Genomic DNA, 26848 nt, shown 5'->3' on the forward strand with positions numbered 1-26848 from the left:
GGCTTCGTGGTTAAAGCTTTTGATTCATCACGCTTATTTGGAGTTGGATAAATCTCCGCCTCAGAGGATTACGGTTCATTCTATTAGGTCTGTTTCCACTTCCTGGGCTTTTAAGAATGAAGCTTCAGTTGAAAAGATTTGCAAAGCAGCAACTTGGTCTTCTTTGCATACATTTACTAAATTCTACCATTTTGATGTTTTTCTTCTTCAGAAGCAGTTTTTGGTAGAAAATTTCTTCAGGCAGCTGTTTCAGTTTGATTCTTCTGCTTATAATTTCAGTTTTTTTCTTTTTCTTTATAAGATTAAAACTTATGATTTGGGTTGTGGATTAATTTTTTTCAGCGGAATTGGCTGTCTTTATTTTTATCCCTCCCTCTCTAGTGACTCTTGAGTGGAGTTCCACATCTTGGGTATTTGCAATCCCATACGTCACTAGCTCATGGACTCTTGCCAATTACATGAAAGAAAACATAATTTATGTAAGAATTTACCTGATAAATTAATTTCTTTCATATTGGCAAGAGTCCATAAGGCCCACCCTTTTTAAGGTGGTTATGATTTTTTTGTATAAAGTACAATTATTCCAATTCCTTTGTTGATGCTTTTTTGCTCCTTTCTTTATCACCCCACTGCTTGGCTATTCGTTAAACTTTATTGTGGGTGTGGTGAGGGCTGTATTTGTAGGCATTTTGAGGTTTGGGAAACTTTGCCCCTCCTGGTAGGATTGTATATCCCATACGTCACTAGCTCATGGACTTTTGCCAATTACATGAAAGAAAGAAATAAATTATGCATAGCTAAACATTTTATGTAACAATATCAAGGTGTTAACCGTCCCTTGAACATTCTACCTTTCATGACTAATAATTGTAGGCAATTTAAAAACAATTTATTAAAGGGACACAAGTAAAAATTAAACTTTCCCGATTCAGATAGAGCATGCAATTTTATACAACTTTCCAATTTACTTCCATTAACAAAATGTGCACAGTCTTTTTATATTTACACTTTTTGAGTCACCAGCTCCTACTGAGCATGTGCAAGAATTCACAGCATATACGTATGTGCATTTGTTATTGGCTGATGGCTGTCACATGATACAGGGGGAGTGGAAATAGACAAAACTTTGCAAATTATTTAAAAAAAAAATCTACTACTTATTTGAAGTTCAGACTAAGTGCTATTGCATTGTCTTTTTATCATGCATTTGTTGATTATGCAAATCTACTGTACTGACTGGTCCTTTAACATAAACTCTCCTTTCTACTAGTTGTTGGAATGAAAAAAGTTTAATGATGTTAAAGTGAAGGTAAACTTTGATGAATGAAAGCCCGGTTTTTAAAAATACTATTAAAAACAAGCTCCTAAGCTTACATTCAAATAAAGTTACCAAGAGAACAAAGAAAAATTGATAATAGGAGTTAATTAGAAAGTTGCTTAAAATTGCATGCTCTATCTGAATCATGAAAGTTTAATTTTGACTAGACTATCCCTTTAATCAATCTCCCAGGTCCAATCAAAGAGCTCATAGAGTGAGATTTTGAAAAGATGACTATTTTTGCTAAACCCTGATTTATGTCTCACCTTCCTTGAGTAGATTCTCGGCTGTGTTGACCCCTTGCTCCAAGAGCTTTTGGCAGTCATCCAGGGGTTTAATGTTCTCTTGCTCAATTGCATCCACTTGTTGAATCAGGGTAGCTAACCGTTCATCCAGCAGTTTGGTTACTGCTCCTTTCAAGTCAAAAAAGTGCTGTTGCAGAACATTCCGTGTCTGATCTGCACTCTCTTTGATCTAGGAAGGAAGTTATAAAATTATAAAGAACGACTCCACAGACACTGCAAGAATTAAATGCACTAAAATGGTGGGCTACTGGTGGCCCTGGATAATTACACATTCACTACATAGTAACATAGTAACATAGTAGATAAGGTTGAAAAAAGACTGAAGTCCATCGAGTTCAACCTATACAAATCTAAAATACTTACAAAAAGCTCCAGTTAAGCTTAAATAACCCCATTAAAATGTGACCCATTTAATACTAGCAATCATATCCATGAATTTTGTTTATATACAGAAATTTATCCAGACTATTTTTAAATGTATCTATGGTATTGGCATTCACTACCTCCTTTGGTAATGAGTTCCACAATTTTATTGCTCTTACAGTGAAAAAACGTTTCCGTTGCAGGAGATTACTACCGTACAAATAATATAGAGCAGACAAAATACTTGTATTCTGTCCATTTCATTTTCACATCTTAATCCACTCTTTACCACATATACAGAGGAATAAAACACTTTGCTCTGGGACCCCTCTAAGGGTTAAAGGAATAGAAAAGTCAAAATTAAACTTGCATGATTCAGATAGAGCATGTCATTTTAAGACATTTAAATTCACTTCTATTTTCAAAAGTGCTAGATTCTCTTTGTATCCTTTGTTGAAAATGTATATGCACATATCCTACACTAGTGGGAGCTAGCTGCTGATTAGTGCCTGCTCAAAATTTGTCTCTTGTGACTGGCTAACTAGATATGTTCAGCTAGCTGCCAGTAGTGCAAGGCTTCTGCTTCAGCAAAGGATAACAAGAGAATTAAGCAAATTTGATAACAGGAGTTAATTGGAAAGTTGTTTATGAAATAAAATGTTGGAGTTTCCTGTCCCTTTAAGTGTTGTGTGGTCCTGTTAACTATTTGGGGGCTGTAAAGTCAGCTCTTTGAAGAACGCAGGATGCCTTTCACTGGTAGAGACCATTAGCTCAGTGTTAATGTGGTTAGTTATACTTTCTGCTAAAGTTAAGCCCAGAAAACCAGGCACACAGTCCTGTACATTAAATTTGCTACCAGATGACATTAGCCCCTTTCTGGCATTCTCATGCCACAAGTATCGTCCACTAGTTATATTACTCAAAAAGTAGTTCACTATTCTGCCTTCCAAACACTATAAAAAAAATATTGTTACCTAAGGGACATCAAACTGGCAACTTAACAGACATAGTTAAAGGGACAGCACACACACCTTCAGGTTTTTATATAAAATGTTTAGTTGTGTATAATAAAACAATTTTGCAATTTATTTTCATTATTTAATTTCCCCCATTTAGCTCTGAAAATGAAGCAACTTCTAATTCTCAAAACTAGAAATGCACCTGCTGAGTTATCAAGGCTAACCCTGCAACAAATCTTTCTCAAATTGGCTTTATAAGATAAAAGTGCAAAACAATTAATTTTATACTGACTTTATGACAGTGGCTTGGAGTGTCCCCTCCAAATAATTCAACTGGTCGGTGGAGTTTGGCTACCGAAAACTAATTGCGGTAAAAAGGATGTTAATTTGTTTTAAAAACATGAAGACGTGGCTGAAATGTCATTCCATAACAAAACATATATGTGTTGTAATTACAAGGAGTTTACTGCCCCTTTAATAAATTCTTTTTTTTTTAACATAGATATTGGCAAATGCAGCTCTGGAAAAAATGAAGAGACCATCAGTTTCTCTAATGTTACTATTTATAGATGGGTACGTTTCAGTAAAATGAACATCTTTCTTTTAGTCTATAAACTACGGACATCTCTCCCAAATTAAAAATATTGTAATTTAATTGCTGAAAATGACAACTGGTCAAAATAACAAAAAAGATGCAGTTTTCAGACCTCGAATAATGCAAAGAAAACAGAATTTATGCTTACCTTATAAATTACTTTCTCTTGCGGTGTATCCAGTCCACGGATTCATCCTTTACTTGTGGGATATTCTCATTCCCTACAGGAAGTAGCAAAGAGAGCACACAGCAAAGCTGTCCATATAGCTCCCCCTCTAGCTCCACCCCCCAGTCATTCGACCAAAGGTTAGGAAGAAAAAGGAGAAACCATAGGGTGCAGTGGTGACTGTAGTTTAAACAAAAAATTTTTACCTGACTTAAATGCCAGGGCGGGCCGTGGACTGGATACACCGCAAGAGAAAGTAATTTATCAGGTAAGCATAAATTCTGTTTTCTCTTGCAAGGTGTATCCAGTCCACGGATTCATCCTTTACTTGTGGGATACCAATACCAAAGCTTTAGGACACGGATGAAGGGAGGGAACAAGACAGGTACCTTAAACGGAAGGCACCACTGCTTGCAAAACCTTTCTCCCAAAAATAGCCTCTGAAGAAGCAAAAGTATCGAATTTGTAAAATTTGGCAAAAGTATGCAGTGAAGACCAAGTCGCTGCCTTACAAATCTGTTCAACAGAAGCCTCATTTTTGAAAGCCCATGTGGAAGCCACTGCTCTGGTAGAATGAGCAGTAATTCTTTCAGGAGGCTGCTGGCCAGTAGTCTCATAGGCCAAACGGATGATGCTTTTCAGCCAAAAGGAAAGATAGGTAGCAGTCGCTTTCTGACCTCTCCTCTTACCAGAATAGATAACAAACAAGGAAGATGTTTGTCTGAAATCCTTAGTTGCTTGTAAATAGAACTTTAAAGCACAAACTACATCAAGATTGTGTAATAGACGTTCCTTCTTCGAAGATGGATTAGGACACAGAGAAGGAACAATTATTTCCTGGTTAATATTCTTGTTAGAAAGAAACAACTTTAGGAAGAAAACCAGGCTTGGTACGAAAAACTACCTTATCTGCATGGAACACCAGGTAAGGTGAATCACACTGTAAGGCAGATAATTCTGAAACTCTTCAAGCAGAAGAGATAGCTATCAAAAACAAAACTTTCCAAGATAACAACTTAATGTCTATGGAATGTAAAGGTTCAAACGGAACCCCTTGAAGAACTGAAAGAACTAGATTCAAACTCCATGGCGGAGCAACAGGTTTATAGACGGGCTTGATTCTGACTAAAGCCTGAGCAAACGCTTGAACGTCTGGTACCTCTGCCAGACGCTTGTGTAACAGGATAGACAAAGCAGATATTTGTCCTTTTAAGGAACTAGCTGACAATCCTTTCTCCAGTCCTTCTTGGAGAAAGGACAATATCCAGGGAATCCTAATCTTACTCCATGAGTAACCCTTGGATTCACACCAACAAAGATATTTCAGCCATATCTTATGGTAGATTTTTCTGGTGACAGGCTTTCTAGCCTGAATCAGAGTATCTATAACGGACTCAGAGAACCCACGCTTTGATAGAATTAAGCGTTCAATCTCCAAGCAGTCAGGCGTAGAGAAACTAAATTTGGATGCTTGAACGGACCCTGTATTAGAAGATCCTGCCTCATTGGCAGTGTCCATGGTGGGACAGATGACATGTCCACTAGGTCTGCATACCAAGTCCTGCGTGGCCACGCAGGCGCTATCAGAATCACTGAAGCCTTCTCCTGCTTGATTCTGGCAACCAGACGCGGGAGGAGAGGAAACGGTGGAAAAACATAAGCCAGATTGAAGGACCAAGGCGCTGCTAGAGCATCTATCAATACCGCCTTGGGATCCCGGGACCTGGACCCGTAGAGAGGAAGTTTGGCGTTCTGACGGGACGCCATCAGATCCAACTATGGGGTGCCCCATAGCTGAGTCAGCTGGGCAAATACCTCCGGGTGGAGTTCCCACTCCCCCAGGTGTAAAGTCTGACGACTTAGAAAATCCGCCTCCCAGTTGTCTACTCCTGGGATGTGAATTGCTGAGAGATGGTAGGAGTGATCCTCCGCCCACCTGATTATTTTGGTTACTTCCGTCATCGCTAGGGAACTCTTTGTTCCCCCCTGATGATTGACGTAAGCTACAGTCGTGATGTTGTTCGACTGAAATCTGATGAATTTGGCCGCCGCTAGTTGAGGCCATGCCTGAAGAGCGTTGAATATCACCCTCAGTTCCATAATGTTTATCGGGAGAAGAACTTCTTCCCGAGACCATAAGCCCTGAGCTTTCAGGGAGTCCCAGACCGCACCCCAGCCTAACAGACTGGCGTCGGTCATTACGATGATCCACTCTGGCCTGCGGAAACATATTCCTTGAGACAGGTGATCCTGAGACAACCACCAGAGAAGAGAATCTCTGGTCTCCTGGTCCAACTGAATTTGAGGAGACAAATCTGCATAATCCCCATTCCACTGTTTGAGCATGCATAGTTGCAGTGGTCTGAGGTGTATCCGAGCAAAAGGGACTATATGTCCATTGCCGCAACCATTAGTCCGATTGTCTCCATGCACTGAGCCACAGATGGCCGAGGAATGGAATAAAGAGCTAGGCAAGTAGTTAAGAGTTTTAGCTTTCTGACCTCCATCAGAAATATTTACATTTCTACCGAGTCTATCAGGGTTCCTAGGAATGGAACTCTTGTGAGGGGGGAGAGAGAACTCTTTTTGATGTTCACCTTCCACGCGTGAGACCTCAGAAAGGCCAATACAATCTCCGTGTGAGACTTGGTTCTTTGGAAAGTTGACGCCTGAATTAAGATGTTGTCTAGGTAAAGCGCCACTGCTATGCCCCGCGGTCTTAGAACCGCCAGGAGGGACCCTAGCACCTTTGTGAAAATTCTGGGAGCAGTGGCCAACCCGAAAGGAAGAGCCACAAACTGAAAATGCTTGTCCAGAAAGGCGAATCTTTGTGGATAGGAATGTGCAGATACGCATCCTTTAGATCCACGGTAGTCATATATTGACCCTCCTGGATCATTGGTAAGATTGTCCGAATGGTCTCCATCTTGAATGATGGGAATCTGAGGAATTTGTTTAGAATTTTGAGATCCAGGATTGGTCTGAAAGTTCCTTCTTTTTAAGGGAACCACAAACAGGTTTGAGTAAAACCCCAGTCCTTGTTCTGCAATTGGAACTGGGTGGATCACTCCCATTGTATGTAAATCTTCTACACAGCATAAAAACGCCTCTTTCTTTGTCTGATCTGTAGACAGACGAGAAATGTGGAACCTTCCCCTTGGAGGAGAGTCCTTGAATTCTAGAAGGTATCCCTGGGCTACAATCTCTAATGCCCAAGGATCGTGTACATCTCTTGCCCAGGCCTGAGCGAAGAGAGAGAGTCTGCCCCCTACTAGATCCGGTCCAGGATCGGGGGCTACCCCTTCATGCTGTCTTGGTGGCAGCTGCAGGCTTTTTGGCCTGTTTACCCTTATTCAAGCCCTGGTAAGGTTTCCAGTTTGCCTTGGGCTGTGAAGCGTTACCCTCTTGCTTTGCAGCCGGAGAGGATGAAGCGGGGCCGTTCCTGAAATTGCGAAAGGAACGAAAATTAGCTTTGTTCTTTGTTTTAAAGGCTTTGTCCTGAGGGAGAGCATGGCCTTTTCCCCTGGTGATATCTGAAATAATCTCTTTCAATTCAGGCACGAATAGGGTCTTCCCTTTGAAAGGAATGTTCAAAAGCTTGGATTTAGACGACACATCGGCCGACCAGGACTTTAGCCATAGCGCCCTGCGCGCCAAAATGGCGAAACCTGAATTTTTCGCCGCTAACTTAGCTATTTGGAAAGCGGCGTCAGTGATAAAAGAATTAGCTAGCTTTAGAGCCTTAATTCTATCCATAATTTCCTCATATGAGGTCTCCGTCTGGAGCGAGTCTTCCAGCGCCTCAAACCAGAAAGCAGCTGCAGTTACAGGAATAATGCAGGCAATAGGTTGGAGAAGAAAACCTTGTAGAACAAAAATTTTCTTAAGTAAACCCTCTAATTTTTTATCCATAGGGTCTTTAAAACCACAACTGTCTTCAATTGGTATGGTTGTGCGTTTAGCTAGTGTAGAAACAGTCCCCTCCACCTTAGGGACCGTCTGCCACGAGTCCCGCATGGGGTCAGATATGGGGAACATTTTCTTAAAAACAGGAGGGGGGACAAAAGGGACACCTGGCCTATCCCACTCCCTAGTAACGATATCCGCAATCCTCTTAGGGACCGGAAACGCATCCGTGTAAACAGGGACCTCTAGGTACATGTCCATTTTACACAATTTCTCTGGGATCACCAAAGGGCCACAGTCATCCAGAGTAGCTAATACCTCCCTAAGTAAAACACAGAGGTGTTCTAGTTTAAATTTAAAAGCCAATGTATCTGAATCTGTCTGGGGAGGAACTCTTCCTGAATCAGAGACTTCTCCCTCAGACATCAAATCCCTCGCTCCCACTTCAGAGCGTTGTGAGGGTATATCGGATACGGCTACCAAAGCGTCAGAATGCTCATAATCTGTTCTTAAAACGGAGCTATAACGATTTGCAGGTAACACGGGCAGTTTAGATAAGAAGGCTGTAAGAGAATTATCCATGACTGCCGCTAAGTCTTGTAATGTAAAAGGGTTAGACGCAGTAGAGGTTCTAGGCGGCGCTTGCGCAGGCGTAACTGGTTGTGACACTTGGGGAGAGGCAGACGGGCTACTCTCGTTACCATCAGTCTGAGAATCATCTTGGGCCACATTCTTAAGTGCAGCAATATGATCTTTAAAGTGTATAGACATATCAGTACAAGTGGGACACATTCTGAGAGGGGGTTCCACCATGACTTCTAAACACATTGAACAAGGATTTTCCTTAGTGTCAGACATGTTTAACAGACTAGTAGAGTACACAAACAGGCTTGGAATCACTTTAATCAAATAAAAAACACAATTTGAAAAAAATGTTACTGTGCCTACTGAGATAAAAAGAGCACACAATTTTACAAAACAGTGAAAAATGCAGCAATCTTTCTGAAATTTTCACAGTATGTAGCTAAAGCCTTAATAAGATTGCACCCCAAGTTTCAAAACGATTAACCCCTTAATGCCCAAACCGGAGCAGCCTAAAACCAACACCTGGTTAAATCACTACAGCACCTTGCCACAGCCTTGATGTGGCCCTACCTTCCCTTAGGGATCAGATTTGGGGGAATATAGCTTCTTTTAGGCCCTCAAACATCAGCAGGACCCTCCATGTGAAACAGCATGAACTTCTCTGCAATTCTAACTGTGCATCTGAGGCAATTAGGCCCCTCCCACTCTACTCCGGAGCTGTGAGGCCTAGTAAATCACTCCTAAGTGACTAAAAAACAGCCATGTGGTAATAACCACAGAAAAAACCCCAAAAGGGCTTTCCAAGTGTCTTGCAAAACGATTTTTCCTTAGCCAAACAATCGATTGCCCTGAATAAGTGTCAAGCAGCATAATTAGCCCTATTATGTAAGCATTCAATTCCTTACTAAGTCTGTGAACATAGCTTACCCTCCCCTCATGGGGATCTTGTCAGTCTTCTAGCATTATCTCAGTCTTGTCTAGAAATAAATGACTGAACATACCTTATTGCTGATCACCCTGCAAACTGTTCCCCCCAACTGAAGTTTTCTGGTACTCCTCAGTCCTGTGTGGGAACAGCAGTGGATTTTAGTTACAACATGCTAAAATCATTTTCCTCTCAGCAGAAATCTTCATCACTTTTCTGCTAGAGAGTAAATAGTACAAACCGGTACCATTTAAAAATAACAAACTTTTGATTGAAGATAATAAAACTACAATTCTAACACCACATTCACTTTACACTCCCGAGAGAGACCCTAGTGCTTAGAGCCAGCAAAGAGAATGACTGGGGGGTGGAGCTAGAGGGGGAGCTATATGGACAGCTTTGCTGTGTGCTCTCTTTGCTACTTCCTGTAGGGAATGAGAATATCCCACAAGTAAAGGATGAATCCGTGGACTGGATACACCTTGCAAGAGAAATTAAGTGCTTATTCATTTTTAAACAACACAATTCTAAGGTTTTAACTTAGCGAGAGTTCAGAAATCAATATCTGGTGGAATAACGCAGAGTTTCATGTGTCTTGGCATTCTCGACACCAGTCTTTCACTTTGCTGTTGGGTGACTCCTGGTGCAAAAATACAAGCAGCTCGGCTTTGCTTGATGGCTTGTGACCATCCATCTTCCCCCTGATCATATTCCAGAGGTTTTCAATGAGTTTCAGGTCTGGAGATTGGGCTGCCCTTGACAGGGTCTTGATCTGGTGGTCCTCCATCCACACCTCGATTGACCTGGCTGTGTGGCATGGAGCATTGCTCTGATGGAAAAAACATAATTTATGCTTACCTGATAAATTTATTTCTCTTGTAGTGTATCCAGTCCACGGATCATCCATTACTTGTGGGATATTCTCCTTCCCAACAGGAAGTTGCAAGAGGATCACCCACAGCAGAGCTGCTATATAGCTCCTCCCCTCACTGCCATATCCAGTCATTCGACCGAAACAAGACGAGAAAGGAGAAACCATAGGGTGCAGTGGTGACTGTAGTTTAATTAAAATTTAGACCTGCCTTAAAAGGACAGGGCGGGCCGTGGACTGGATACACTACAAGAGAAATACATTTATCAGGTAAGCATAAATTATGTTTTCTCTTGTTAAGTGTATCCAGTCCACGGATCATCCATTACTTGTGGGATACCAATACCAAAGCTAAAGTACACGGATGATGGGAGGGACAAGGCAGGAACTTAAACGGAAGGAACAACTGCCTGTTGAACCTTTCTCCCAAAAACAGCCTCCGAAGAAGTAAAAGTGTCAAATTTGTAAAATTTTGAAAAGGTGTGAAGCGAAGACCAAGTCGCAGCCTTGCAAATCTGTTCAACAGAGGCCTCATTTTTAAAGGCCCAGATGGAAGCCACAGCTCTAGTAGAATGAGTTGTAATCCTTTCAGGGGGCTGCTGTCCAGCAGTCTCATAGGCTAAGCGTATTATGCTCCGAAGCCAAAAGGAGAGAGAGGTTGCCGAAGCTTTTTGACTTCTCTGTCCAGAGTAAACGACAAACAGGGCAGATGTTTGACGAAAATCTTTAGTAGCCTGTAAGTAAAACTTCAAGGCACGGACTACGTCTAGATTATGCAAAAGACGTTCCTTCTTTGAAGAAGGATTAGGACACAATGATGTAACAACAATCTCTTGATTGATATTCCTGTTAGAAACCACCTTAGGTAAAAACCCAGGTTTGGTACGCAGAACTACCTTGTCTGAATGAAAATTCAGATAAGGAGAATCACAATGTAAGGCAGATAACTCAGAGACTCTTCGAGCCGAGGAAATAGCCATCAAAAACAGAACTTTCCAAGATAAAAGTTTAATATCAATGGAATGAAGGGGTTCAAACGGAACTCCCTGAAGAACTTTAAGAACCAAGTTTAAGCTCCACGGGGGAGCAACAGTTTTAAACACAGGCTTAATCCTAACCAAATCCTGACAAAATGCCTGGACGTCTGGAACTTCTGCCAGACGCTTGTGCAAAAGAATAGACAGAGCAGAGATCTGTCCTTTTAAAGAACTAGCTGATAAGCCTTTGTCCAAACCCTCTTGGAGAAAGGACAATATCCTAGGAATCCTAACCTTACACACCAATAAATATATTTACGCCATATCTTATGGTAGATTTTCCTGGTGACAGGCTTCCGAGCCTGAATTAAGGTATCAATGACTGACTCTGAGAAGCAACGCCTTGATAGAATCAAGCGTTCAATCTCCATGCAGTCAGTCTCAGAGAAAGTAGATTTCGATGATTGAAAGGACCTTGTATTAGAAGGTCCTGCCTCAGAGGCAGAGTCCATGGTGGAAGAGATGACATGTCCACTAGGTCTGCATACCAGGTCCTGAGTGGCCACGCAGGCGCTATCAGAATCACTGATGCTCTCTCCTGTTTGATTTTGGCAATCAGTCGAGGGAGCAGAGGAAACGGTGGAAACACATAGGCCAGGTTGAAGAACCAACGAGCTGCTAGAGCATCTATCAGCATTGCTCCCGGGTCCCTGGACCTGGATCCGTGACAAGGAAGCTTGGCGTTCCGGCGAGACGCCATGAGATCCAGTTCTGGTTTGCCCCAACGATGGACCAGTTGAGCAAACACCTCCGGATGGAGTTCCCACTCCCCCGGATGAAAAGTCTGACGACTTAGAAAATCCGCCTCCCAGTTCTCTACGCTTGGGATGTGGATCGCTGACAGGTGGCAAGAGTGAGACTCTTCCCAGCGAATTATCTTTGAGACTTCTAACATCGCTAGGGAACTCCTGGTTCCCCCTTGATGGTTGATGTAAGCCACAGTCGTGATGTTGTCCGACTGAAATCTGATGAACCTCAGTGTTGCTAACTGAGGCCAAGCTAGAAGAGCATTGAATATTGCTCTTAACTCCAGAATATTTATTGGGAGGAATTTCTCCTCCTGAGTCCACGATCCCTGAGCCTTCAGGGAGTTCCAGACTGCGCCCCAACCTAGAAGGCTGGCATCTGTTGTTACAATCGTCCAATCTGGCCTGCGAAAGGTCATACCCTTGGACAGATGGACCCGAGAAAGCCACCAGAGAAGAGAATCTCTGGTCTCTTGATCCAGATTTAGTAGAGGGGACAAATCTGAGTAATCCCCATTCCACTGACTTAGCATGCATAATTGCAGCGATCTGAGATGCAGGCGCGCAAATGGCACTATGTCCATTACCGCTACCATTAAGCCGATTACTTCCATGCACTGAGCCACTGACGGGCGTGGAATGGAATGAAAGACACGGCAAGCATTTAGAAGTTTTGATAACCTGGACTCCGTCAGGTAAATTTTCATCTCTACAGAATCTATAAGAGTCCCTAGGAAGGAGACTCTTGTGAGTGGTGATAGAGAACTCTTTTCCACGTTCACTTTCCACCCATGCGACCTCAGAAATGCCAGAACTATCTCTGTATGAGACTTGGCAATTTGAAAGCTTGACGCCTGTATCAGGATGTCATCTAGATACGGAGCCACCGCTATGCCTCGCGGTCTTAGAACCACCAGAAGTGAGCCCAGAACCTTTGTAAAAATTCTCGGGGCATTGGCCAACCCGAAGGGAAGAGCTACAAATTGGTAATGCCTGTCTAGAAAGGCAAACCTTAGAAACCGATGATGATCTTTGTGAATCGGTATGTGAAGGTAGGCATCCTTTAAGTCCACTGTGGTCATGTACTGACCCTCTTGGATCATGGGTAGGATGGTCCGAATAGTTTCCATTTTGAATTTGTTTAAGATCTTTAGATCCAAGATTGGTCTGAAGGTTCCCTCTTTCTTGGGAACCACAAACAGATTTGAATAAAATCCCTGTTCTTGTTCCGTCCGCGGAACTGGATGGATCACTCCCATTACTAGGAGGTCTTGCACACAGCTTAGGAATGCCTCTTTCTTTATCTGGTTTGATGATAACCTTGAAAGATGAAATCTCCCTTGTGGAGGAGAAGCTTTGAAGTTCAGAAGATATCCCTGAGATATGATCTCCAACGGAAAGAGGAGATGTATCCCAGCGCCAACTAAACCTTGTGTGCCTGAGACGGTGGTACCTAGCTACCACCAAGTGTGAACAGAAATGCAAAGGGTATACTCAGGCGCCAGCAATACGGAGGCTAAGGTTAAAATAAGGATTTATTATTATATTATTACAACTGCATGGATCCACGCTAAAATTATAAAAACAATGATCTAAAAGTCTAAAAACATTCTATCTCTATAGTGAGGAACAGACTGTTATGGAGTTACCCTATACAGTACAGTATGTCCCAGTGGGTTACCAAAGGGACAGATAAAAAACAACAATAAGTACAATTGGAAATTAAAAATAAATATGGAAAAAAAGGTAAAAAATGTGATTGAAAAATGAATGTTCAATGGATGATGTCCAAGTGAGTTAATAAAAAATTCTACTCATGGTAGTGAGTGTCCGTGTAAAAATATAAAAAAGGAAAATGAAAAATGTGTAAAATGTAAAAAAGGAAATCCGAATGTGAAAAAATATATAGTCAGTGAAAAAATGATAAGTGCGGTGTCCTGGGAAATTCAAAAAAATCAAAGTCAATATTAAAAACAATCCTGTGAGTGTCTCAAAGTGTTTAAAGAAAAAATCCTATGAGTGTCCAAAAGAAATCCAATGATAGTCTGTTTATTCAGTGCTGTACAGTGTGAAAGAAGGCTCAGTGTATAGAAATAATCAATACACCAAAAATAGTGCACCAAAAATTGAACAACAGAAAAAAACCTGCAAGGAAAGAAACAAGACACAATGTGTAAAAACTTCACAATAAAATCCTCCTAATGGAATACAGCTTACCAGGTCTACGCGTTTCGGCCTCTCATAGGCCTTTATCAAGACTGGTGGTAAGCTGTTTGTGTTGGCCTTTTATAGGGGCTTTGATCTTTGTGACCGGAAGTCTGACTAGTTAGTGACTTCCGGTTTTCCGTTTTTCATTAATATTATAGATTCTATTTTTATTGTACATCCTATGACTCATGTTAGACTTTGTGTAATATAATATTATAATGCAAGAATTTTGTTAACAATGCCTTATGGCTATAGGCATTCTGCTCATAGTTCTTAGCCTCTGTATAGTAGTGACGTCACTTCCGGTTTGGGTCTCATCGTAAGCATTCTGGCTGCTAGTTTCACTTACGTCTGGTACAGTTTTACCCTCCTGTTAGTGACACTCGCCAGATGCTTATATTATTAGACTTTGCTGTAATTTTATTCGTAGTTTTAAAGGATTTTTCATATATTAAACAATTTTTCTTATTCCGATTTTTAAGTGATCCCATTGGTCATGACGTCACTAGTTGGCGATCGTGATTGGTTCAGGGGTGTCCGATTCTTAACATCACTTTTTTTGTGTGAATAATTAAGGTGTGTCTGAACCCTATACTCTGATAGGATGTATGTCATCTGGGGTTTGTTTATGTTATATCCCTATACGTTCTTATGACTACTATTAGAGGGAGATCATTCCATTTACGATGTCTTGTAATAGTTTGTTAGGATCCGGTGTGTTTGAATGGGGAAATTATTATATATTTCTTGCCTTATATATTGCGGTTCTATTCCTTAGTGGAATAGATGTGTGTATGGTTTTATAAATCTTTTTGTATGCGGCATGTGATGGGCATTCTCTAATGGAGTAGGATTATTTGTGATTTTATAAATCTTTTTGTATGTGGCATATGCTGAGCATTTTATGTTAAGTCTGCTCGAGATACACTTAACCCTTAACGTATAAGGGTAGTGGTTTCCTAGGGTTTCCTATATAATGGAGTTTGTTTCATAAAATAAAATAAAATGAAATTTGTTTTTAACTAAGGTAATAACTCAGTAATGAATTGACAGTGGTTATGTCATCTTTTTCTTAGTAATGAATCAACAGTGGTTAACATATTTTTCTTAATAATGAATTAACAGTGGTTGTGTCGTATTTTTCTTTGTTTGCTTTAGGGGGCGGGTGAGTGGATTGAGAACGGTGAGGGTGGCGATATCTGCTGATAATGCTCTACTTTAAGAGTCAGTCAGCCAATTTATGACATCTTTATCTGGGGAAAATGTGGTCAAGGGCTTAATTGGTCGGATGATAAAATCCTTATATGAAGAAGGCTTACTTCTTCTCCATATTCTATAAGTTACTGATCTTAACCTGTCAAGAGAGGATGATTTTTTCAATTTTCCATGTTTGGGCTGTATGTCATACTATGATTTAAATGTAATGTAAATACTCTTGAGGATGATCTTAACACTCCTTAGAGGGATCGCTCCCTCCATTTCTTATTTATAGGTCATCCTAAATCCTTTAAGTTGTCTATGCCTGAACTGTACAACATATACGTTTATCTACTGTCCATACATATTTTCCTATCTAGTAATTAATATTTTTAATACCTTATGGGCACGCCTCTAAAAATCAAGAAAAGTAATTAAAAATAATTATAATTAAGAATAATGACTCAGGAGGATATACAGTCACAGTCGATTCTGTAAAGGACTATTGGGGATATTCGGTGTAGCTACGTAAAACTATGGTTTAGGCCTGAACTGTGCAACATATTCGTTTATCTACTGTTCATACATACTTTCCTATCTAGTAATTTAATACCTTATGGACACGCTTCTAAAAATCATTAAAAATAATTAAGGATAATTGTAACTCAGGAGGGTATACAGTGACAGTCAATTCTATAGAGGACTATTGGGGATATTCGGTGTATAGGAACTGGCCTAAGGCAAGGTGGTGTGGTGTTGCTACGTAAAACTGTCGTTTAGTGGATATCCCTAATTTATAGGGGCTCTACAAAGAGCTATGGGGAAGGGGAAACTGGGAGGTATTAATCTCTGGCCATGATGATCGAAATATAATAGTGGGACTTTCACCCTTATGACAACTTATATCCGGGGAGGAGAGATATAAAAATTCTGAATAGACTTAATCAGATCAAGTTATATAAGTGGGATAGATCTTCCTTATTGTTTAATCCCTTTGGGTGCAGGCAGTCCAGATTAAAGATCCATTTCGATTCCGCGGTGAGTAATTTCTTCGTGTAATTTCCTCCTCTCCAGTCTTTTTGGATCTTTTGAATTCCCATGAAGGTTAGTTCTTTGATGTTACCTTTATGTTTAGTAGGGATGGGCGAATGTGCAAATTTTCGAATTTCGAATGTAGAACGAATGTTATTACCGAAATTCGAATTCTAAATTCGAATGTCGATAAGAACGAATATTCTTAAAAATTCGAAAATCAAATGTTATTTACAGTTTTCGAATGTCACTTTCGAATTCGAATGTTTATAATTATATCGAATGTCTACATTCGAAATTCGAATTTTTCGAATTCGAATATAAATTCGAATTTTTTGAATTCGAATATTGCATAATTCGAATATTACATTTAAAAGCATTAGAAATACTATTACAATCTAAATTCGAATTTTTCGAATTCGAATACACGTATTGCATAATTCGAATATTACATTTAAAGAAAAAGCATTAGAAATACTATTACAATCTAAATTCGAATTTTTCGAATTCGAATATTGCATAATTCGAATATTACATTTAAAGAAAAAGCATTAGAAATACTATTACAATCTAAATTTGAATTTTTCGAATTCAAATACACGTATTGCATAATTCGAATATTACATTTAAAGAAAAAGCATTAGAAATACTATTACAATCTAAATTCGAATTTTTCGAATTCGAATATTGCATAATTCGAATATTACATTTAAAGAAAAAGCATTAGAAATACTATTACAATCTAAATTCGAATTTTTCGAATTCGAATATTGCATAATTCGGATATTACATTTAAAGAAAAAGCATTAGAAATACTATTACAATCTAAATTCTAATTTTTCGAATTCGAATATTGCATAATTCGAATATTACATTTAAAAGCATTAGAAATACTATTACAATCTAAATTCGAATTGTTCGAATTCGAATACACGTATTGCATAATTCGAATATTACATTTAAAGAAAAAGCATTAGAAATACTATTACAATCTAAATTTTAATTTTTCGAATTCGAATACACATATTGCATAATTCGAATATTACATTTAAAGAAAAAGCATTAGAAATACTATTACAATCTAAATTCGAATTTTTCGAATTCGAATATTGCATAATTCGAATATTACATTTAAAGAAAAAGCATTAGAAATACTATTACAATCTAAATTCGAATTTTTCGAATTCGAATACACGTATTGCATAATTCGAATATTACATTTAAAGAAAAAGCATTAGAAATACTATTACAATCTAAATTCGAATTTTTCGAATTCGAATACACGTATTGCATAATTCGAATATTACATTTAAAGAAAAAGCATTAGAAATACTATTACAATCTAAATTTGAATTTTTCGAATTCGAATATTGCATAATTCGAATATTACATTTAAAGAAAAAGCATTAGAAATACTATTACAATCTAAATTTGAATTTTTCGAATTCGAATATTGCATAATTCGAATATTACATTTAAAAGCATTAGAAATACTATTACAATCTAAATTTGAATTTTTCGAATTCGAATATTGCATAATTCAAATATTACATTTAAAGAAAAAGCATTAGAAATACTATTACAATCTAAATTCGAATTTTTCGAATTCGAATACACGTATTGCATAATTCGAATATTACATTTAAAGAAAAAGCATTAGAAATACTATTACAATCTAAATTCGAATTTTTCGAATTCGAATACACGTATTGCATAATTCGAATATTACATTTAAAGAAAAAGCATTAGAAATACTATTACAATCTAAATTCGAATTTTTCGAATTCGAATACACGTATTGCATAATTCGAATATTACATTTAAAGAAAAAGCATTAGAAATACTATTACAATCTAAATTCGAATTTTTGGAATTCGAATACACGTATTGCATAATTCGAATATTACATTTAAAGAAAAAGCATTAGAAATACTATTACAATCTAAATTCGAATTTTTCGAATTCAAATATTGCATAATTCGAATATTACATTTAAAGAAAAAGCATTAGAAATACTATTACAATCTAAATTCGAATTTTTCGAATTAGAATATTGCATAATTCGAATATTACATTAAAAGAAAAAGCATTAGAAATACTATTACAATCTAAATTCGAATTTTTCGAATTCGAATATTTTCGAATGTAATAGTAAAATTCGAAACCGAATATTCGAAAATCGAATGTTAGAATGTTATGTAAACATTCGAAATTCGATTCGAACGAACGTGTTAAAATTCGTGCCGTTTTTCGAATGTTGCGAAACATTCGCCCATCCCTAATGTTTAGTCGAGAAATGACTATATAGAACTGTGTCCATGTTTAACTTCTCGATCAATAATAAATGTTCGCGGATTCTATCTTTTAGAATTCTTGATGTTTGGCCTACGTATTGGAGGCCGCACGAACATTGTAGCATATAGATGACTCCTGTGTCTTGACATCTGATTAGTTCATTCACTTTATATTCTTCTTTGGTGATGTGGCTATGGAATGTGGTAGCTTTCTTTCCGCATTTGCATGCTTTGCATAGCGGGCATGGGAAAAAACCTTTTACTTCTTTCCCAAATGTATCCTGGATGCCCTGCTTTTTCTTCTTTTCTATACTTGGGGCCAGTTTGCTTTGTAGATTCTTTGTCTTCGGATACACAAATTTTGGTTTCAATGGCAATTTATCGCCTATTAGGTCGTCTTCTTTTAAGAGTGACCAGTGTTTTTGAAATATTTTCTCAATTATATCTTTGTTTTCACTATATTCCGTAATCATGACCACATTCAGGCGATCCTCTTCTGCTATGGGTGTTTTTTCTTTGTATTTTAGAAGCTCCTTTCTTTCGATATTCTCAACTTCTTGGATCTTCTGATCTAATGCGTCTTTGTCGTATCCCCTCTCCAGGAACTTGTTTTTGATAATTTTGGCCTGTTCTCCCCATTTCTCCTCTGTGGAGCAATTCTTCTTGATTCTTAATAGCTGTCCCTTTGGGATGTTGTTCTTCCAGCTTTTATGGTGACAGCTTGTGCTATGTATGTAATTATTACTGTCGACACTTTTAAAATGTGTAGATGTTTCAATCTTGCCATTTCTGACTTCAATTTTCAAATCCAGAAAAATAAGCTCCTTAGTGCTACAGGTATAGGTAAACTTTAAGTTGTTTGTGCTCTTATTCATGACCTCAATAGTATAGTCCAAGTCCTCCTGAGTGCCTTTCCAGACGATAATGATGTCATCTATATAACGGCGGTAGAGGACCAGGTCCGCGCCTGCTGGGCAAGACTCCCAGAAGATGTTTTCCCACTTGCCCATATATAAGTTGGCATAGCTAGGCGCGAACCTGGTCCCCATTGCTGTGCCGCAAATTTGTTGGTAATAATTTCCATCGTCATGGAAATAGTTGTGGGTCAATATATACTGAATCCCATCCAGGATGAAATCTTTCTGGTCCTCAGGGACTTCTGGGTCCTTATCAAGAAAGTATTTGACCGCTTCCATCCCATCTTCATGGGGGATACACGTGTATAATGACATCACATCGCATGTCGCAAAGATGTAGTCCTTTTCCCATGGGATCTCTTCTAGGAGGTTTAATATCTGAGTGGAGTCTTTAAGATATGAGGGTAGCTGTTTTACATATCTTTGAAGGTTAAGATCTATGTATTCCGAGAGGTTACTGCTTAGAGAGCCGATACCCGAAATGATCGGTCTTCCTGGTGGTTTCTGTAACGTTTTGTGAATCTTCGGTAGATGGTATATTACCGGAGTGATAGGGTGACTTATGTTGATATAATCATATTCTTTCTTACTCAATATTCCTTGTTCTTTAGCTTGATCCAGAATCTGCAGTAATTCTCTCTTATAAGCCCCTAGCGGATTTGAGGGTAGTTTTCGATATGTTCCTCGATCTCCCAGGATCCTAGCATTTTCCAATTTATAGTCAGTTCGATCCATGATGACTATTCCACCCCCCTTGTCCGCTGGTTTAATAGTCAGACTGTGGTTATCTTCTAATGTTTTGATCGTCTTAATTTGTAAATTTGTGAGGTTTTTTGTTCTCAACTTTAATTTGTTGGATTGTAGCTCTTTAATTTCTTTGCAGACTATTGTCTCAAATGCCTCAATTGAGGCTCCCTTGCTGTTTGCAGGGAAAAAAGTTGACTTTGGTCTCAGACTTGTGTGTCTGTAGCTGTCGTTGTGTTCCTGTGAGTTCCATAGTGTTCTTTCTATTGCTGATTTGGCAAAGAATCTTTTTAATGTTAGTTTCCGAATGAATTCTTTTGTATTAATGAAGGTCTGGAACTTATCCAAACTTCTTGTAGGTGCAAAGAGAGACCAAACTTGAGGATGGAGTTTTCTTCTTCAGTTAGAGTGTGCGAGCTGAGATTGAATATCCCCTCGGTATTTCCCGTGGTGGTTATTCCATTCTTCTCGCTACCTCTCTTCTTTAGTTTCGTCCCTCCTCGCCTTCCCCTGTGTGTTTTCTTCTTGTCGAGGTTGTTGGTTTGTCCGATTCCAGATCTCTTTGTGGTCTTGGGGCTCTGTCTCTCTCTCTGCTGTATGCATGGTCCAATCCTAAAAAAGATTGGTCTGTCATAATGCCTGGTGTGGATTTCTGAAGTTCTTTCTGTGGTTCCATTCTTTTGGTCCATTGTTGGATTTTCCATTCATCCCTTGTATGCCCCTCATCTTTTCTATGAGTATTGGGTCCTTCCTTCTTCGTAGGTGTTCTGTACGTATTGTTTCTCATACAATATGTATCATCCCTATTGTCATTTCCCTCCCGGGGATAGAGTTCCCTTTGATCTTTATAGCCGCATTCAGTGTCGTTCCGTCTGTAGTGATTCAGTCTCCCCTCATAATATTGTTGTTTTGGTGAATATTGGTGTTGGTAATCTCCCCTATTGTATCTTCTATCCTGGGTATATTCCCATCTATTGTGCCAGTTTTCACTCCTTATTATGGGTGTGTGTTCTTCTCTCCTTCTGTATTCTCTTTCTTTGTCATGTTCCCACCGGTTCCCATTATTTTGCCCTCTATTGTCATAATGGGGTCTTGGTCTATTGTTCCCATAGGGCATTTGGGTATGATAATTGGATCTTATATGATTTCTCCTATAAGGTCTATTGAAATATTCATTTTTCGGTCTATAATGTCTGGTCGGTTGTCTCCTTGAGTCATAGTCATATCTTATACCCTGTTGATAATCACTACTCGGTTTAGTGTATGTAACTATATCTGCCTTGTCCCTCTCCATTTCCGTGTCTATAGTTTCTTCTGTCATAGTGTCAGTGTGCTCATCATTCTTTATCTCTTTATTTTCTAATTCTCTTAGCAGTTTTTTGTTTTTTTTCTGTATGACATCATCTCTAATCTTTTTCACCTTCTTAAATAGGTTATCCTTCCTTTCTATTATATCTGTGGAATCTTGTCCAGAATGTTCTAAATTAATTAGAATTTCTTCATTCTCCTTAATTTTCAAGTCCATATGTAATGCTAATGATTCTCTATATTCTATAATAAGTCTAATCAACTGTCTAGACGTATTGATTAGAACCAATCTCCATTTCTCCGAAATGGGGTCTGATAGAGGGAAAGCACATTCTTTGTGTGTCATAAGCCCTTTTGGAATAATCTCCAATTCCAAACATTTTTTCAGAAATGCAATTTCTGCCTTATATTTCACTTCTGAGATCAGAAGTTTTTCTAATTCCCTAAATATAGACTGTATATCTACAGTCTCATCTTCATCTAGTTCTACACTTATCATTTTAGTCTGTTTGTTTACATTAAATGATACATCCTGACGAAGTGAAGCTAGAGAATCCATATTTTTGTGTTTTAATGGATGTAAATATAGTGGCAGCTGGAATAATACTAGGATGAGTACAAATAGTGGAAAGAGGAGATGTATCCCAGCGCCAACTAAACCTTGTGTGCCTGAGACGGTGGTACCTAGCTACCACCAAGTGTGAACAGAAATGCAAAGGGTATACTCAGGCGCCAGCAATACGGAGGCTAAGGTTAAAATAAGGATTTATTATTATATTATTACAACTGAATGGATCCAAGCTAAAATTATAAAAACAATGATCTAAAAGTCTAAAAACATTCTATCTCTATAGTGAGGAACAGACTGTTATGGAGTTACCCTATACAGTACAGTATGTCCCAGTGGGTTACCAAAGGGACAGATAAAAAACAACAATAAGTACAATTGGAAATTAAAAATAAATATGGAAAAAAAGGTAAAAAATGTGATTAAAAAATGAATGTTCAATGGATGATGTCCAAGTGAGTTAATAAAAAATTCTACTCATGGTAGTGAGTGTCCGTGTAAAAATATAAAAAAGGAAAATGAAAAATGTGTAAAATGTAAAAAAGGAAATCCGAATGTGAAAAAATATATAGTCAGTGAAAAAATGATAAGTGCGGTGTCCTGGGAAATTCAAAAAAATCAAAGTCAATATTAAAAACAATCCTGTGAGTGTCTCAAAGTGTTTAAAGAAAAAATCCTATGAGTGTCCAAAAGAAATCCAATGATAGTCTGTTTATTCAGTGCTGTACAGTGTGAAAGAAGGCTCAGTGTATAGAAATAATCAATACACCAAAAATAGTGCACCAAAAATTGAACAACAGAAAAAAACCTGCAAGGAAAGAAACAAGACACAATGTGTAAAAACTTCACAATAAAATCCTCCTAATGGAATAGAGCTTACCAGGTCTACGCGTTTCGGCCTCTCATAGGCCTTTATCAAGACTGGTGGTAAGCTGTTTGTGTTGGCCTTTTATAGGGGCTTTGATCTTTGTGACCGGAAGTCTGACTAGTTAGTGACTTCCGGTTTTCCGTTTTTCATTAATATTATAGATTCTATTTTTATTGTACATCCTATGACTCATGTTAGACTTTGTGTAATATAATATTATAAGGCAAGAATTTTGTTAACAATGCCTTATGGCTATAGGCATTCTGCTCATAGTTCTTAGCCTCCGTATAGTAGTGACGTCACTTCCGGTTTGGGTCTCATCGTAAGCATTCTGGCTGCTAGTTTCACTTACGTCTGGTACAGTTTTACCCTCCTGTTAGTGACACTCGCCAGATGCTTATATTATTAGACTTTGCTGTAATTTTATTCATAGTTTTAAAGGATTTTTCATATATTAAACAATTTTTCTTATTCCGATTTTTAAGTGATCCCATTGGTCATGACGTCACTAGTTGGCGATCGTGATTGGTTCAGGGGTGTCCGATTCTTAACATCACTTTTTTTGTGTGAATAATTAAGGTGTGTCTGAACCCTATACTCTGATAGGATGTATGTCATCTGGGGTTTGTTTATGTTATATCCCTATATGTTCTTATGACTACTATTAGAGGGAGATCATTCCATTTACGATGTCTTGTAATAGTTTGTTAGGATCCGGTGTGTTTGAATGGGGAAATTATTATATATTTCTTGCCTTATATATTGCGGTTCTATTCCTTAGTGGAATAGATGTGTGTATGGTTTTATAAATCTTTTTGTATGCGGCATGTGATGGGCATTCTCTAATGGAGTAGGATTATTTGTGATTTTATAAATCTTTTTGTATGTGTCATATGCTGAGCATTTTATGTTAAGTCTGCTCGAGATACACTTAACCCTTAACGTATAAGGGTAGTGGTTTCCTAGGGTTTCCTATATCTAATGGAGTTTGTTTCATAAAATAAAATAAAATGAAATTTGTTTTTAACTAAGGTAATAACTCAGTAATGAATTGACAGTGGTTATGTCATCTTTTTCTTAGTAATGAATCAACAGTGGTTAACATATTTTTCTTAATAATGAATTAACAGTGGTTGTGTTGTATATGTTGTACAGTTCAGGCATAGACAACTTAAAGGATTTAGGATGACCTATAAATAAGAAATGGAGGGAGCGATCCCTCTAAGGAGTGTTAAGATCATCCTCAAGAGTATTTACATTACATTTAAATCATAGTATGACATACAGCCCAAACATGGAAAATTGAAAAAATCATCCTCTCTTGACAGGTTAAGATCAGTAACTTATAGAATATGGAGAAGAAGTAAGCCTTCTTCATATAAGGATTTTATCATCCGACCAATTAAGCCCTTGACCACATTTTCCCCAGATAAAGATGTCATAAATTGGCTGACTGACTCTTAAAGTAGAGCATTATCAGCAGATATTGCCACCCTCACCGTTCTCAATCCACTCACCCGCCCCCTAAAGCAAACAAAGAAAAATACGACACAACCACTGTTAATTCATTATTAAGAAAAAGATGACATAACCACTGTCAATTCATTACCGAGTTATTACCTTAGTTAAAAACAAATTTCATTTTATTTTATTTTATGAAACAAACTCCATTAGATATAGGAAACCCTAGGAAACCACTACCCTTATACGTTAAGGGTTAAGTGTATCTCGAGCAGACTTAACATAAAATGCTCAGCATATGCCACATACAAAAAGATTTATAAAATCACAAATAATCCTACTCCATTAGAGAATGCCCATCACATGCCGCATACAAAAAGATTTATAAAACCATACACACATCTATTCCACTAAGGAATAGAACCGCAATATATAAGGCAAGAAATATATAATAATTTCCCCATTCAAACACACCGGATCCTAACAAACTATTACAAGACATCGTAAATGGAATGATCTCCCTCTAATAGTAGTCATAAGAACGTATAGGGATATAACATAAACAAACCCCAGATGACATACATCCTATCAGAGTATAGGGTTCAGACACACCTTAATTATTCACACAAAAAAAGTGATGTTAAGAATCGGACACCCCTGAACCAATCACGATCGCCAACTAGTGACGTCATGACCAATGGGATCACTTAAAAATCGGAATAAGAAAAATTGTTTAATATATGAAAAATCCTTTAAAACTACGAATAAAATTACAGCAAAGTCTAATAATATAAGCATCTGGCGAGTGTCACTAACAGGAGGGTAAAACTGTACCAGACGTAAGTGAAACTAGCAGCCAGAATGCTTACGATGAGACCCAAACCGGAAGTGACGTCACTACTATACGGAGGCTAAGAACTATGAGCAGAATGCCTATAGCCATAAGGCATTGTTAACAAAATTCTTGCATTATAATATTATATTACACAAAGTCTAACATGAGTCATAGGATGTACAATAAAAATAGAATCTATAATATTAATGAAAAACGGAAAACCGGAAGTCACTAACTAGTCAGACTTCCGGTCACAAAGATCAAAGCCCCTATAAAAGGCCAACACAAACAGCTTACCACCAGTCTTGATAAAGGCCTATGAGAGGCCGAAACGCGTAGACCTGGTAAGCTCTATTCCATTAGGAGGATTTTATTGTGAAGTTTTTACACATTGTGTCTTGTTTCTTTCCTTGCAGGTTTTTTTCTGTTGTTCAATTTTTGGTGCACTATTTTTGGTGTATTGATTATTTCTATACACTGAGCCTTCTTTCACACTGTACAGCACTGAATAAACAGACTATCATTGGATTTCTTTTGGACACTCATAGGATTTTTTCTTTAAACACTTTGAGACACTCACAGGATTGTTTTTAATATTGACTTTGATTTTTTTGAATTTCCCAGGACACCGCACTTATCATTTTTTCACTGACTATATATTTTTTCACATTCGGATTTCCTTTTTTACATTTTACACATTTTTCATTTTCCTTTTTTATATTTTTACACGGACACTCACTACCATGAGTAGAATTTTTTATTAACTCACTTGGACATCATCCATTGAACATTCATTTTTTAATCACATTTTTTACCTTTTTTTCCATATTTATTTTTAATTTCCAATTGTACTTATTGTTGTTTTTTATCTGTCCCTTTGGTAACCCACTGGGACATACTGTACTGTATAGGGTAACTCCATAACAGTCTGTTCCTCACTATAGAGATAGAATGTTTTTAGACTTTTAGATCATTGTTTTTATAATTTTAGCGTGGATCCATGCAGTTGTAATAATATAATAATAAATCCTTATTTTAACCTTAGCCTCCGTATTGCTGGCGCCTGAGTATACCCTTTGCATATGATCTCCAACGCCCAGAGATACTGAACATCTCTTGCCCACGCCTGGGAGAAGAGAGAAAGTCTGCCCCCCACTAGATCCGTTTCCGGATAGGGGGCCATTCCTTCATGCTGTCTTGGGGGCAGCAGCAGGCTTCCTGGCCTGCTTGCCCTTGTTCCAGGACTGGTTAGGTTTCCAGGCCTGTCTGGAATGAGCAACAGTTCCCTCTTGTTTTGAAGCGGAGGAAGTTGATGCTGCTCCTGCCTTGAAATTTCGAAAGGCACAAAAATTAGACTGTTTGGCCTCTGATTTGGCCCTGTCCTGAGGAAGGGTATGACCCTTGCCTCCAGTAATGTCAGCAATAATTTCCTTCAAGCCAGGCCCGAATAAGCTCTGCCCCTTGAAAGGAATGTTGAGTAATTTAGACTTTGAAGTCACGTCAGCTGACCAGGATTTAAGCCATAGCGCCCTACGCGCCTGGATGGCGAATCCGGAATTCTTAGCCGTTAGTTTAGTCAAATGAACAATGGCATCAGAAACAAATGAGTTAGCTAGCTTAAGCGTTCTAAGCTTGTCAAT

At 38.3% G+C, this 26848-nt stretch overlaps 1 protein-coding gene and 1 long non-coding RNA gene across 2 annotated transcripts in view; one reads left to right on the forward strand and one right to left on the reverse strand.

Annotated features, from left to right (window-relative positions):
- Nucleotides 1–26848, reverse strand: part of CRLF3 (cytokine receptor like factor 3) — a 254077-nt gene that overhangs the window by 138389 nt on the left and 88840 nt on the right. The window contains exon 2 of the mRNA XM_053707409.1: nt 1585–1792. Coding sequence (XP_053563384.1) covers nt 1585–1792 — 208 coding nt within the window. The remainder of the gene's footprint in view (nt 1–1584; nt 1793–26848) is intronic.
- LOC128653874 (uncharacterized) overlaps nt 1–26848 on the forward strand; it is a 95455-nt gene that overhangs the window by 33361 nt on the left and 35246 nt on the right. The gene's annotated exons all lie outside the window — the stretch shown is intronic.

Source organism: Bombina bombina, chromosome 1 (assembly GCF_027579735.1).
Source record: "Bombina bombina isolate aBomBom1 chromosome 1, aBomBom1.pri, whole genome shotgun sequence".
In the NCBI taxonomy this organism is placed as follows: Eukaryota; Metazoa; Chordata; class Amphibia; order Anura; family Bombinatoridae; genus Bombina; species Bombina bombina.